We start from the raw sequence: 15,540 nt of genomic DNA on the forward strand, positions 1-15,540 counted from the left end.
AGACTGTCTGCAGACAAATGCTGGCTCCCTTAGCTAGGAAATGGAGATGAGCACCGCCCCCTAGAGTCAGGCATGACTGGACGTAATGTGAAGGGAAAACCTTTACCTTTTTACCTTTATTGTATATTTATTGCCTGGGTTATAATGGTTAGAATGTTAGACTGAAGACTCAGCTGATCCAGGTTCTAGTTTGTTCTCTCTCTCTCTCTCTCTCTCTCTCTCTCTCTCTCTCTCTCTCTCTCACACACACACACACACACACACACACACACACACACATATTGGGTGACTTTGGGCCATTTACCTACAGGCTAACCTATCCCACAAGATCATTGTTGTGAGGATAAAATGGAGTGGAGGGACAACTATATAAGCTACCTTGGGTTTCTCACAAAAGCAAGAAAGATGGTATATCAGAGTCATATAATAATAATTTGGAGGGTTTCTCCTTAAAGATGGCCAAAATAAACACATGCAAGAGCAAGTCACGCAAATTTGTTCTGGTACTCAAATCCTTTATATGAGGAACATCATCACACTACTTTCAGCAGTGCTTTTACTAGGAAGATGGAGATGTCCTCTATATAGTTTGTGGATCATTGGTGCTATGACGCCTCTTCATGTATATGAGGCTTTAATAGACTGGCACGCTTTCTAGGCTCAGAGCCAGGTAATATTGGGTCCTCGTTCACCATACCCTTTTAAGGCATGCAGTGTTCAAATTATGAGGTTGTTTTTATCTTATTATGTACAACTAGATCTTTTTAATGTACCTTATCTATTCTTTATAAACTGTTGTTGATCTGGTGACAGGCATTGATTTTTGAACTCAGTTCTCGCAAAGGGAGGCTGAGATGGTACATCTGTATCTGGAGTGTGCTGCTTCATGCAGGTACATTAGAAATGCTTTCAGACACGCGAGCTGTTGCTTCCTGAAAGAATGTAATGCCTGTGTTGACAAAGCTAAAGGTCTAGTTGCTATTTCTTTTTGGGTGATGGGAATTGTAGTCCAAAGCATCCGGAGGTTCATAATAGGGATATAAATCCATTCCATCACCCTTTGTTCTGTTGTCCATGCATTGACAGAATCTGACTTTGCACAAATTTATACTTGTACAGATTTCCAGTTCAGAAAATGGACTGAAAATACAGGCACCCCAAAATGTACATCTCCACACTTTAGTCTATTAATTCCAACCAGGTTTTTGGTTACTTTTCTTAAGAAACATTAGGGTATCGGGAGAAATTAAAATATATGAATATCAACATTGGTGCGTGGGATTCTATGTTTATGCATTTTGAGGGGAAGTATTTTAGTTGTTGCTTCTCCCCTGCTATTGCTTGCATATATTTGGGCAGGTTTTTTGTTTGCTCATTTTTCTATGACTAAATTTGCATAGAATTATAGAAAGCAAAAAAACCTGTCCACAAATTTATGGAATCTTTGTAAATTGAGAAAAGCCAGTCCACTGCACAACCCTCAGGAAATCTGAACACATAGCAGATTTTTTGAGATCCCTAGTTTACAAGTTGTTCACCTCCAACAAATGGAATCCAGTATTTATCTATAGGAACAAATAGAGATGGGAGGGCTTTGACTCTAGGAATGTATTCTCTTTATTAACAAAGCATGGAGAAGCTAGCAATACTTGTGAATATATTCTGTGTCTGTTTCATTTCTTTAACTTTGTGCTGCTTTTGAAATGTACAGTCAATTCATCAGTATTTTCCCGTGCCAGATCTTTCAAAACATATTTTGAATGGAACGCTGGCAGAGCCTTTTTTCTGTTCTTGCATTCTGACATACACTGAAATCTGAATGTTATGTATTGCAACCTGGTTTTAGATGGGATGGTAAAGAAATGTCACTGCAACTCTTCTTTCAGCTAACTTCTAAAGCAGTATTTATTCTCCTCTTGTATTGAAAAGAGTGAATACTGTTTGCTCCTGTAGAACAAAGTTATCTACACAAAGGTTCATGTTTACTTTATTTATTTATTTAAGATTTATATTGGTAACTTCTTTGGCTTGTTTTACACTTGGAACACTGGTGTGCTAGAAAGGCGAGTGTGAATGTATGTGTGCATGCCATTTAGACATGCAACTTTTGCTGAAGGGATACCAGGACAAGAGCAATAATTTATCAGTTTTCTCAAGCATTTCAGTGCTGATATGCAGGTTCTCTGCTCCTGCCCTACAGGCCTCTGCTACTTTATAGCAGCCAGCATTGGACATCTGTCACACATACTGTATGTCATAACAAATAGATCATAAACATACTCTACAAATGCAGAAAAGCTGAAAGCATTGTTACCATGATATACTAATACAGTAGCATATTAGTCCAATACTGTCAGTATTAATTCCAACCAGGTTTTGATTATTTTTGTTATGAAACATTGGTTGTCAGAAGAAGTTAAAGTATATGAATATCAACATTTGTGAATGGGTTTGTACTGTTTGTGCATTTTGAGGAAGAATATTTTGGTTGTTGCTTTGCATGCTATTGTCTTTGATTCTGCAGAGTGAGTATATCCAGCTACATTTCAGTGCATGACATTTGTCCTACAAGCTTGCATTGAGGCTGTCTACAGATCTTGAACGTTCACTTTGGTAACCTTCCTGCATGTTTTCCTCCATTGCTGCAAATGGAGGAAATACTCCCTGCATGCATAAAACAGGAGCTTCTCACTTCTGTTTTGTCGTGCAATATGAATTTCATTTCTAAGCTTCACACCTTTATGGTGGACCTTTGGTGCTGGTCTTCAAATTCTGTGAAGTGATACCTATCTAATTACTTGATATCTAATTATCAAGTAACAAATTACTTATTTTTTACGGATATTTTCTTGACAAGGAGTAGGCACTCCTTGAATGACATGGCACAACTTCCACTATTCCTGGGCAGGGGCCTCCTCACAATACCAGTCACTTTCCTGCCTCTGAGGAGGCAACAAGATCCTGTTCATACAAAGTTTGATTTTAAGTGCACGCACATAGGCATACACACAGAGAGACACCCTGGAGGGAGGTAGTGAGGGAGAGAGTACATCTACAGCACACAGTCAGAATGTCTTCTCTTCCTGGTACAATTGGTGCAGAATAGAGCTGCCAGGTTGCTGACGGGGACTGGGCATTGTTCTCATATAACCCCAGCTCCACTGGCTCCCAATTGAAGTCCGGGCCCAATTCAAGGTGTTGGTTATGACCTATAAAGCCCTAAATGGCTTGGGACCTGGATATCTAAAGGAATGCTTGTGCCCATATATGCCTTCCCGCCCCTTGAGATCAGCAACAGATGCCCTTCTCCGGGAACCCTCTGTGAATGATATTAGGAGGGTGAGTACCCGGAGGAGGGCTTTCTCTGTGGTGGTGCCTCATCTATGGAATGTGCTCCCCAGAGAGGTCCGCCTGGCACCGTCATTATTTGTTTTTCGGCGCCAGGCTAAGACCTTTTTATTTAAAACTTATTTTAATTGTTAAATTATTTGAATTAATAGCATTTTAAATGTTTAGCCGAGAATGCACCAGGGGTTTTTTAACAATTTTTTTTAAAATTTGCTGTATTGTTATTATTTATGTATTTATGTATCCTTTGTGAGCCACCCCGAGGCTTTGTTGCGATGGGGGCAGCATAGAAATGTTTTAAATAAATAAATACAAGTGTAGTAAAGTCAGAAGGTAGCGGCTCTTTCAAGAATTAGTCCACAATTCTCCTGGTTCTTCTGCTACCACCATGCAGGGTCATTGAGCTAAGAGGACCATCAGCAGAGGTCCAGCTTCCTGCATATTTCCATGCAGTCCATAAAATGACTGATACTCCTGCCTTAGTCCTAGATGGAGAGATTTCCATGAGGGAATGACCTCTCATTGGATGCCATGATGGGCACTGTTGGCAAATCAGTCAATCTCTGGATATTGTACCTCCGATAAAGTCTTTGATAGAACCAATTCAGGGGGTTAAATTCTTCTATATAAATTTCAGTTTACACCAACTGAAAATAATTTTAAAATAACTGTACTCTCAATGTTTAAAACTGTTATATTACCTAAAAACATTCACCATTCAATCACTTATATAGCCTTGCTGTATTTTATAATTATTTCCAAAAAAAACAATTCTTGCAGTCCTAATTAGCATCACTTTGAAAGAACCCAGTGTCCAGTAAAGTTATGTGAGAGTTTAGAGTCAGATCTTAGAGTTGTTGGAAGGACAAGAATTGTCCCATTCTTTAGACATTAGTATAATTTACTCTTAGCCAGTAAACTGCTAGCTCAGTACAATGGTTAATCAGGTTACAATGGTTAAGGTCAGGATTTAAAATAAATAACAAGGAAACCTTAAATTTAAAGATGTTGCAAAATTTAAGAAACATTTTTAATCATATTTAGTCTCAATCAAAATAGCTTTTAGATTAGTGTTTGAAAGCTAGCAAGTCCTAAACATATGTATAACCCTATAGAAGTCTGTGGACCTTTGATTTCATAGCAGTTCTTCATTTGCATTGTCATAATGAATTATCCATTAAAATGTCATTCTAGGAGAAATCCTCATGAATGCCATTTTCTTTTTTCTGTTCTCATTAAAGTACCCTTTATAAAATTGTTGCTACAAAATACTCCTTATAGCAGTGGCTAGTCCCATGAAATTGCTTGAGATTGTTTGGGAGTTTCTCTTAATTATAATGAAGATAATAGGTGCCTTTTCCAATACTTCAGTAGTATGCTATTATATAACAGTAGCCCATGACAGAAAGAAAGCTGAGACAACACCATAAGGCAGATATTGGTTGTATGCAATCACTGCAGAGAGAATAGCATCAAACTTCTGTATTTAATTGTCCTACCTCTTGTAGATATTTTAGAGAACCGGTCACTTTAGCAAAGTACTGTCTAAAATGTCCCAATCTCTTGTCAAGCCCCCAGACAGCCAGGTGTGTGCTCAGTCCTATTTCTGCTGTTGTGTTCTTCCTGGTAGTGTCCCCCCTCCCTTTGTGGGTTTTGTTTTTTTCTACTTTTTTTTCCCTTCTGAGTGCCTTGGTAATTTTAAAATTACTTGGTATGCTGTTAAATTGAAAATATTCAGAGCAAAGTAAAAAAACACAGTTGACTTATATGCTCATACATGCCCAACTTATCTAAAACACAGCTCGATGCAGGAATTATTTGCCCATTAAGGATCTATGATGCCTGTGCAAAGAAGCCTTGTACTCAAGGGTTTTTGCAATGGATGTCTGGATAAATGTGTATATGTCTTTATTCTTCCACATGCATGTAATTGCACAGTTATGGAAGGAAATAGCAAAATGTATGAATGCAAGAGATTCAATTATGCATTGAGAACACTTAAAATTTTTGATAAACACTGTAAGATGCACAATCTATAAAATCTCCACTGACATGGCACAGCTTCTACCCTCTACTATAGATAAACCATTTAGTGCAAAATTCTGCCCCTGCCAGTGTGGAAAAAGGTTCAGAAGTTAGATGTGTGCACAGTTTCACCAAGGACTTGCTGGCCAGACTTAACATATTCTTCCGTATAAATACTGTGAACAAAACATATATGGAACCCATTATGGTATAGGTCTGCTGGGCATGTTTTCAACCTCACCCAGCTAGACAACAACACTCCTAGCATGCGGGCTTCATGCACACGGAGTATACACAAGATTTATAAGGCTAGTAACATTCCAGAAGTTACAAGTCAATGAAGCTGGAAGATAGAGCTGCTTCCAGCATCCCCAGCAGCCAGTTCAGTCTGAGAACACAATTGTTTTGCAGTCATGCTGATTGCTGGACACAAAGAATTAACCTAATTAATCCCCAAGTCCACTACAATATCACTGCATCTTCTCTGGCTCCATTTTGATCATTCCAAACCTTCTCCTCCAAACATATAAGGCCATATCATACCTATATTTCTACTTATAATTTGGAAATATAATGAAAACAAATGTAAGATCAGGCATTATTTTGATTTGAACACTTCTTTGCTTTGATCCAAAATTTTTCTATATGTATTTGCATGTAAAGCCAGCATAATACCTGTGTATCTGTTTTGGATCAGGATATATAGAAAGACAATTTTGGGAACCATCCAAGACAATATATTTACTCAGAAAATGTGTTCTTTAAAAGTTTTAAAAATATGATTTCAAATGTATTTCAAATGTATTTTTAATTCTTCTAAAGCTTTACCTAATATGTGTTTTCTGGAAGGTTTACAATATGTCAATATCAGTCATAAAAAAAGAAGTTAGTCACAAGCCTAACTGTGAGGGACTGACCATTTACATTTTATATTCCAATTCAGTATGTGAGCTTGCATATATCATATAACTTCATTATTTTGTCACTGCACTTTAGGTCCAACTGTGCTGAAAATATTCGCAAGCATATACTGCACACAGGCAAACATGAAGGAGTAAAGATGTACAACTGTCCTAAATGTGAATATGGAACCAATATCCCAGTGGAATTTCGTAACCACCTGAAAGAACTACATCCTGACATTGAGAACCCTGATTTAGCTTACCTGCATGCTGGTAAGAACATTTTTATAGTTGTTGTCATCAGATTCTCCATGTACACAAATGGATGTACTTAAATGTTTATGGTAAGAAATACCTTCTTTCATTTAGCATGCATGAACTTGGCCTAGAAAGAATGAAGTAGTTAAATCATTATAGTTAACATGTATTTTATTAATATGTAACTCACAGTAACAGGTTAGCAGAATGTATTTTGCATTCAGTCAAATGTATGGTCATTCACTTTTAGTTATAAAGCTTTTTTTTTTCTTTAGGCACTATAGTTTATGAAGAATATCAGTAAAGGAGAGCACTTCTGATGAATGCAAAGTGCCTTCTCCTCACTATTATAAGCCAATCATTAGCCCCCGTACTTCTGAATTAGGACACAGATCTTGTAGTTTAAAGTAAAACTAGGCATTATGTGTAAGATTCCTGATTGGCTCTCCCCAGGTAATTATTTCTTTCCTAAAATTAGCCACCAGGGATGGGTTGGGAAAAAAGAAGCTGGAAGAAGACTAACCGTTTTCTATACACTGTAGCCCAATCCAGACCAGCTCCCGTCTCCCACTGCTTTTTCCTGTCTGTGACCTATAGCAGCGCTTAGGCAATGATCTAGGTCAAAGCCGCAACACTATGGGAAAGGGCTGGACTGCCCCCCTTGCCACTTTCCTGATTCAAATTGTGTCCCAGTCCGTGACTGCTTTTAGGAGAAAAAAATTGAGGACTCCCATATAATTGTGATTTTTCCATGTAACAAAATATTATAAATTAATTCGTAACCTGCACAGTTTTCTTCATTGTATTCGCAACAACAGTTAGTATTCTCTAAAATTATTAGTACTTTCATATTGGTTGTTGGTGTTGTTAGTCACGAAGTCATGTCCAACCAATCGCGACCCTATGGACAACATTCCTCCAGGTCTTCCTGTCCTCCACCATCCACCGGAGTCCACTTAAGCTCATCAAGCCACCTCATTCTCTGCTGTCCCCTTCTTCTTTTGCCATCTGTTGTTCCCAGCATTAGGCTCTTCTCCAGGGAGTCCTTCCTTCTCATTAGGTGGCCAAAGTATTTGAGTTTCATCTTCAGTATCTGACCTTCTAAAGAGCAGTCAGGGTTGATCTCCTCTAGGACTGACCGGTTTGATCGCCTTGTGGTCCAAGGGATTCGCAGGAGTCTCCTCCAGCACCACAATTCAAAGGCCTCAGTTCTACAGCGCTCAGCCTTCCTTACGGTCCAACTTTCACAGCCATACATTGCAACTGGGAAAACCATAGCCTTGACTATATGCACTTTTGTCGGCAGGGTGATGTCTCTGCTTTTTAGTATGCTGTCTAGATTTGCCATAGCTTTCCTCCCCAGGAGCAAGCATCTTTTAATTTCTTCACTGCAGTCCCTGTCTGCGGTGATCTTGGAACCCAGGAAAATAAAATTTATATTGGTAATCTAACATAAATGATTTCCTATTTGATAGACCTTTTTCTAGCTGCATGTATATTTCCTGATACAGTCAGTCACCTACTTTCATAGTAAAACTACTGCATTTAAGTGAAAATATGGAAGAAAGAATACTATTGGAATGCAAGTTGTAGGTAGTATCCCAAGTATATTATCCACAGTAAGGCAGATCACTTAATCACCACTTGAGTAACATAGGCCTCTATCTTTTCTATTTTACTTCAGAGGTAAATAGCTGTATCTCTGTTCTAATTCTGTCTAGCATATTGTTCCAAGAAAGCGCCAATAAATTTTAGGAAAACATTTTTACTAAGCAAATGCTACTAAGGTCACAATTCATTTTTGCCACACATAAATTTCTTTCCATATCCATAGCTTGCACAAAGCTTCAGAGGCAAGCATCTCTATGATTGCATCATCAAAATGGGACAAAGGGTGATCCTATCAGTTGTTAACAGTTGCAATATTCATGAATGGAATCCTCAAAGTTCAAGTAGTTATGCCTACATAAAATTGTGATCTTTATCCTTCTTGACAGAAGCATTCATCAAATTATTAAGGGGTGGTTGGGAAATGATTGCTAAAAGTTATAGTGTGATCTATTATGTGATTTTTATCAACGTATGGCTATATTACCAAGTGGAAACTGAAGTTGTAGAATGTCAACTGAAGATATAAAAATTCATAACCTAGGCAGCTGATATTTAATTCTAAAAAATTTGCTTATTTTTAATAAAAAAATTCTTGCTTGTCTTTATTCCATTCCATATCCTCAGTTAAAAATTAGAAATGGTTGTAGTTCTGCACAGGGACAGTAAGGTTTATACATGCATAACTGATGAAGGATTATGCTTCAAATAAATAAGAACTATAAAAGGGGAAATAAAATGCCAATGTATACTGGCCAGTTTAATTTCATTCTGCTCTGTACCTAGAAAACATTAAGCCATACGCTGCATATTAATTGACAGAGTGAATGGAACCAAATCAGTTGGATACATGAAGTAACTGTATGCTTCATGCAATCAAAACCATTTTGGTTGATATAGGATCAACTTCTCTGCCCAGTTTCAGCCTTCTCTGGTTGTAACTTCAGTGTCAATTTTAAAGTCCACATTTTAAATACAGTAATTATTTAAATCATCATCATCATCATCAAAAATCTTAGACTACAAATTAAAAGGCTTGACATGGTTAGGGTAGATGCTGGAAACCACTACAAGCTACTTAGGTTTCAGGTACATAAAACAGGACTTTTAATTGGTGGTATGCTTCATATAAAGGAAACAGTAAGCAGCAGCTCAGCTTCAAACAGGTTCACTCTAGTAATAGCTATTAGTGTCAGTCTTTCAACTGCATGTCATATAGATTGGCAGAGAGTCCTTTTCTCTGGTTGTGCAGAATAGTAATTTTAGCATGTGCTTGAAAGAAAAACCTTACAGAAATGTTCACCTAACTCTAAAGAATAATGGGTTTCTTGTAGCCTATATGGTCTTGTAGCCTATATACAAATACCTTACATTTGTATAAAATTAAGCTGTGTGAAACTGATTGTTTTGATCCTTACGTAAGATTTTTTTAAAAAAAAGTCTTTCCTGTTTTATGAAAACCCATCATCACTTGACAGTACCATTCCTGAGATAATTGTCACATGGAAATTTCAGCTCTCTATCCAGAAAACAGGAAGGAATTAATACAAGATCCCCAACATAATTGTTTTGTTTGGCTTTCAGTAGCATAGAGTAACAGAACTGAATGGCACCTCAAGTCGCTACTTTCTTGCTTTGTCTTACTGGGCTGAGGGGAAAGTGGTAGTGGAGTTAAAAGCGCAAGCATCTCACTGCAGCTTTGTTGCACTTGGATATTAAATTGTGTCAATGTGGTTAACATATCATAGGAGTTTCGATTTTAAAACATGCCTGTATAACTTATAATCACAATGTAAATTGCAATAAAATGTGATGTGTGTGGAACAACATTGAAATCCATTACTATAGCAGGTAGCCTAATTCTGTAAGGAATACCGACTTCTCGAATATCTCCCATTTCCTCCTCCTGCATCAAGCTATGATGAAATCTTTGTTTCCTGGCAATGACCACAACCTGTATTGTTTTACTAATCACAAGCATAGTGAAGCTCTTGGCTGTAATCCAAAACATACTTACTGGGGAGTAAGTTCCACTGAGCATAGTGAAATACATGGCCTGGTAAACATGTAAAATATTGAATTATTTTACTCCCGTACCCTCCCTGAAAATAGCTGTCTTCTGTAAACCAAACAGAGATTCTTCTGAAATTTAGGAAAGTTTTGATATGACATTGATGGTTATTAGCCAAAGAAAAATGTCTACTAGCTATGGTCATGCCATAAGAAGTTATCTGAATTGTGTGAGGACTCTTTGATCAACTAAAATATCCTTAGTTATCCTAGTTGGTAGTTGACTTTATATGGAAAGTCTGAATATTGAAAGGAGTCCTACAAAGAAAGATGATAAAACACAGCCCCACCTGCTCTGTGCTGTCTCCATAGCAATAACATTTCCTACCTTTGGACTTGTGTAATGACATAGAATTTGAAAAGTTATCTTTGGTAATGAGAACTTTCCAGTTCCTGAACCTATGAGATATTTTTGAGAAAAAGGCTTTCATCCTCTGAAGAAATTATCAGGGTTCCACTTAAGCAAAAGGTCAGGTGAAAGTGTTCTTGAATCACAGCCATCAAATCTGTACTTAAATCAGTACTTCCTTTAACTCACTGTATACATGTAAATAGAGGGTCTACAGGAAATTCATATTCAGGCACCTGGATCCTTCATATTGGGATCCCAAAATAGGACTGTGGTACAATTAGTGTACAACTGCTTCACTGTTTGTAAGCTTCCCAGAGAACCCTTGGGTTATGAGGTGGCATAGAAGCAGAATGAAATAAATACTCTTTCTTTCTGGGCTGACTGAGGCAGTTTTAAGTGTGGTGTTGAGGTCCCCAAGGGTAGTGGGAAAATTTACTATTCACTTAAGGATCGTATGACTGGAGTAACTCAGGATTACATGGCCTTAACAATTATATAAATTACATTCCAATATATATTTTTTTTCTATCTTGGGAAAGTCATTGAAGTATGTTATGGTATTTATTTGGATCCATTCCAATCTAACCGCTGGGGAATTCTGGGAGTTGTAGGATCTTTTCACCTTGGCTAAACATACAAAAAATTGTATGTCCTTAATGTTATATCCAAGCTCAAGATGTGCCGTCTGTACTATATAAATTTCCTTAGTTTAAGTAACTTTATGCTTCAATGTAAATATTCAAAAATAAGGAAGCCCAAACTGCTAGATGATCCCTGGATATGCAGAGCTGGGACACCTTGTGCGTAGAATATACTTATGTACTACCATAACCACTTGGTGAAACAGACAGGTATCTAAGAGTACAGAACTGTAAACCTTCTTTCCCTAGGAAATGGAACTGTATTTAGCCACGTTGGTTTTTAAATGTTCTCATCTTCTCAACCTAGTGACTATGCATTCTGGATAGTAACATTATGTAAATGAGATATTTGGTAAACTGGGGATCCCCTTTATATTCTTTAATTTTTGTTTATTTTCCACAGCTTCCTTTGGATGTTTCTCCCCAACTCTTGCCCATTTACCAGTTCTTAAGCGCTGCCTCATATCCTTGGTATCCATTCCCCCTTCCCCCCACCCCCTTTCTTCCTTTCTTTCATTTCTGCTGTTTAGATTTTATTGGATGAAAGTATATTGGACTTCCTTAAATAATTGCCAGTTAAGAGAATTAAGAAGTATAAGGGAAGAAAATGCTGATCCACAGAATAAGCAGAGGGATAAAATGTTCCCGCTGGACTCCATTTCTTAGGAATACCCATCAGGATAGTGACGAGGCCTTTAATTATGGCTTCAGTGACCTCTAAAATGAACACTTGAGAGATTAATTTCACTGTCATTGTTAAAATTAAAGAAATTGGGGTATATCAAAGCTTAATTTGTTGATACAGTTTTTTTATCTAAAAGAAGGTAAGATGAAATTAATCTTTTGTAAATTTTGTTCATCATGAACTAGTAAGAATTTGCAGTAAGTTTACAGTATATCCATTACCTCAAAACTGCTTATTCCAAATAACCAAGTAAACATGGAACAAACAAAACCCCAAATTTTGTTACGTGTGTATATCCATTTTGGACAAAACAAATCTGTGAACAGAGAGAGCTTTGGCGAGGAGGAGGAGGAGGAGGAGGAGGAGGAGGAGATGATGATGATGATGATGATGATGATGATGATGATGATGCATTCCTCTCCAAGACAGCCGCAGAACCTTGAGGGAATCTCTGGAGCAATTAGAAGGGGCACACAGAAGGAAAGAAAGGAAACGGGATAATAATGTTATGTAATGAGATATTTGGATGAACAGAATTCCACTCGCAATACCTGGAATGGAGCTTATCATTTTTAATGTACAACATATACTAGCATCTTGTTAAAATGCAGAGGTTTTGAAAGCAGCGAGCACTTAATTATCAACAAGTTCCAAATCCAGTATTTTATATTTACCACATATCTAGGAAAAGAGTGATTAATATATAAGTAAAATTTACTTTGAAGGAAAGGTAGAGCAAGATATGACATTTTCATATGAGCACCTGTTATGTACCTTCCTCCAACGCTGCAGAAGAATGATAAGTATACAATTTTAAAGCATCTTCTGCAGATTTTTAGAGTGATCTTAGGTAATCTGCTTAAGTGGGTACTGACATGTTGAAGCCTCCCCTTGATGATTTCTTTCGTATACTGGCTGGTTATTTGGGTGCTATTATATTCATCATGGTTGCAGCAAAGCAAAAGTGCCAGGAAGCATGAAATGAGGCTTTAGGGGCAGAGTCCACCCACCTGAGAATCTCTGTTTTCCTTTTTCTAAGCCAGTTCCTGGTCTTGATGCCTTCAAAGATGTTCTCAGAAGTGTCCAGGCAGTTTACTGGGGAAATCTCAGGAGCAAGAAGTATTGGCTGAATCATATTTACAATGGGCAAAAGTGTGGTTCAGTGCCCTGTACAGCTTTTTTCCCCTTTCCTTGATTTGCAGAAGTAGAATAAGTCATGGAAAATAAGTTAGATTTGTATAATTAAAAGAGAGTTCAGCTTATCTTGGCCCAGAATGTGCCCAGCCTTGTATGTGTCCTATAAAATATATGAAATGTATGATGAACCAGTACAGCAATGGCATGCAGTTTTTCCATGCATCTGTGACTTATCAGAGAATTGAAGCAGCTGGGCAACATGCCAAAAAAGTTGCCATGTCAGGCACCCCAGAAAAGAAAACCATATGAATGTGATATAACCTCTAAATATATATGCTATCTGATCATTATTGCCTAAAAGGCAAAAATGCCTTGAAGTGTGTATACATCTATTCCTACGTAAATTTTTTCACACGGTGAAAGTTAATTTCCTTTGTTTTCCAGAAACACAATTTCTAGAAAACTCTAAAATGGAATTATAACACAGAGACCAAAATAGGAATAGCACATCCAAAGTAATGTTTGCAGTATTGTTTTAAGGGAAGCAGAATCCCAGTACAGGCATTCACTTGCTTGCATGTAAAGCTAAAGTACAAAGGGGGACATGGGTGTGCACATAGCCTTTGTTCCCAACATATCTGCATGCCCAGAACCCATCCAGACCTTCATGCATGGGGCATAAAGTTCCTGAAGAAGCTCTGCAAGTGTGTTCAGCTGATTACACTGGCAGAGTTCCCATGATCACAGAGCCTGCCTTACCATGGTTTTTCACCATAGGGACTTTGTTTCATTGAACACGCTTGACAAGTTATCTACAGACCTCTCCTCTAAGGCTACCAAGGATGCTGGAGGCAAAGCTTATGCATGCACCTATATATCCTCCTCCATACTTTAGCCCATACATAAGCAGGCAAAGGTCTGCCTAGAGCTTATTAATAGACAGAATATGAAATGCTTGTTCTGTATCATTTTGGCCGGTCAGTGAAGATCTAATATGGCCTTAACTTTTGTTGTTGTTGTCATTCTTTGAGTCATTCTAAAATTTTGTCACTGAACATTTTCTTTCTGTTACAGCACAAGCAATTCACAAGACTAGGTGAGCTTACCTAAGTTTTCCCCTCTTAACCTCCATCCACTCAAGTGAAAATTCCACAGAACTGTATTATGGATGCAGGCTATACAACACAGTGGTCACAGAAGCTTTGTCAGCTGTGATGGAAGTGCAGTATGGCTAGTGACAAGTAACAGCAACAGAAAAAAGCCCCCTCCCATCTATATAGATTACAGATAGAGATGTGTATGCCAGAAATATGGGTAGGATTACATCAGTATGGGACAGAGCTAAGCCTGTGACAGTAATTCATGCTCGTGTAACCTCCTGTTCTTCCTGTTGATGCATCTTATACAAGGGACAACCCTTGAAAACAGTACAGAAACCAGCATACAGCATGGCAGCGTGTTAATTGTTGGAGATCTACTCTGACAGCCAGTTTGTTTCGGGATTTAATTAATTACTTATTCAATTTTTATCCTACCTTTTTCTCACAAAGAACTCAAAGCGGCTTATGTAATTTGCCTCCTGCTGCTCCCAACCTTATCCCCACAACAACAACCCTGTGAGATAGGTTGGGCTAAGAGTCTGTGACTCGTCCAAAGTAACCCAGTAAGCTCCATGACTAAGCAGGGACTAAAACCCAGATTGCCTGAGTCCTAGTCTCAGGCTGTTAAACATTCTATCACACTGTGTCTCTCTGATTTAATTCAGTTTTAACCTTTAAAGCCCTGAAATGGCTTGATCAGTTTACCTGAAGAGGTAACCCTTCTCAAGTCTACTTAACTAGTCCCAATGGCATCATCAAGGGCCTCCTCCAGGTTCCCTTGCCAAATGAGGCAAAGCAGGTGGCTACAGGAGAGATGTCCATCTTAGTGATACCACTGCATCCTCAGAACATCCTTCCAGAAAGGCTCATCTGATCCATACTTGATACTCCCTTCAGTGCAGGGCGAAAGCATTGTAACTTGCTCAGTCATTTAAGGAACCTTTTTATAGCTAAAATGGCCCTTGGACCACCTGATGTTGCCCACTCATGCTCTATATAGGTAACAAGTTGTTATAAAAAAGAAAATCGAAGTTAGATTGCAGAGTGGCATTTCCTGTGTTTTATTCAGCCATGTCTCCACCATCATACTTTAGTCCATCCTTCTACTCTCTGCTCAGTAGTCAGCACTGCATGAGCCTGAAGCATGTTCTGTCCCCACTGAGCTGGTTTGGGAATTTTTTAGGGTCTCTTACCTTAAAGATATTTTGTAATTCTGCCATCCTCGGATCCCCTGAGTCTGCTGATCCCTTCATCTTGTGCATGGATGCTTATCATTTGCTGATGTAAGGATTCACACTGACCTCTGAACTTCAGAAATACAGGAAATGATAGAACTGGTGGAAGTCAACAACTAATCAGTGAAGTAAAATGTAATTCACATTCTGGCTTATCTGCTGCTGAAAATGCTGGAAGC

The 15,540-nt window shown here is 38.1% G+C and overlaps 1 protein-coding gene across 1 annotated transcript in view; it reads left to right on the top strand.

Annotated features, from left to right (window-relative positions):
* ZNF407 (zinc finger protein 407) overlaps positions 1–15,540 on the top strand; it is a 334,032-nt gene that overhangs the window by 276,631 nt on the left and 41,861 nt on the right. Inside the window, exon 8 of the mRNA XM_044426431.1 lies at positions 6,370–6,548. Within this exon, the coding sequence (XP_044282366.1) occupies positions 6,370–6,548 (179 nt within the window). The remainder of the gene's footprint in view (positions 1–6,369; positions 6,549–15,540) is intronic.

Source organism: Varanus komodoensis, unplaced genomic scaffold, assembly GCF_004798865.1.
Source record: "Varanus komodoensis strain SLA01 unplaced genomic scaffold, ASM479886v1 scaffold17, whole genome shotgun sequence".
Lineage (NCBI taxonomy): Eukaryota > Metazoa > Chordata > Lepidosauria > Squamata > Varanidae > Varanus > Varanus komodoensis.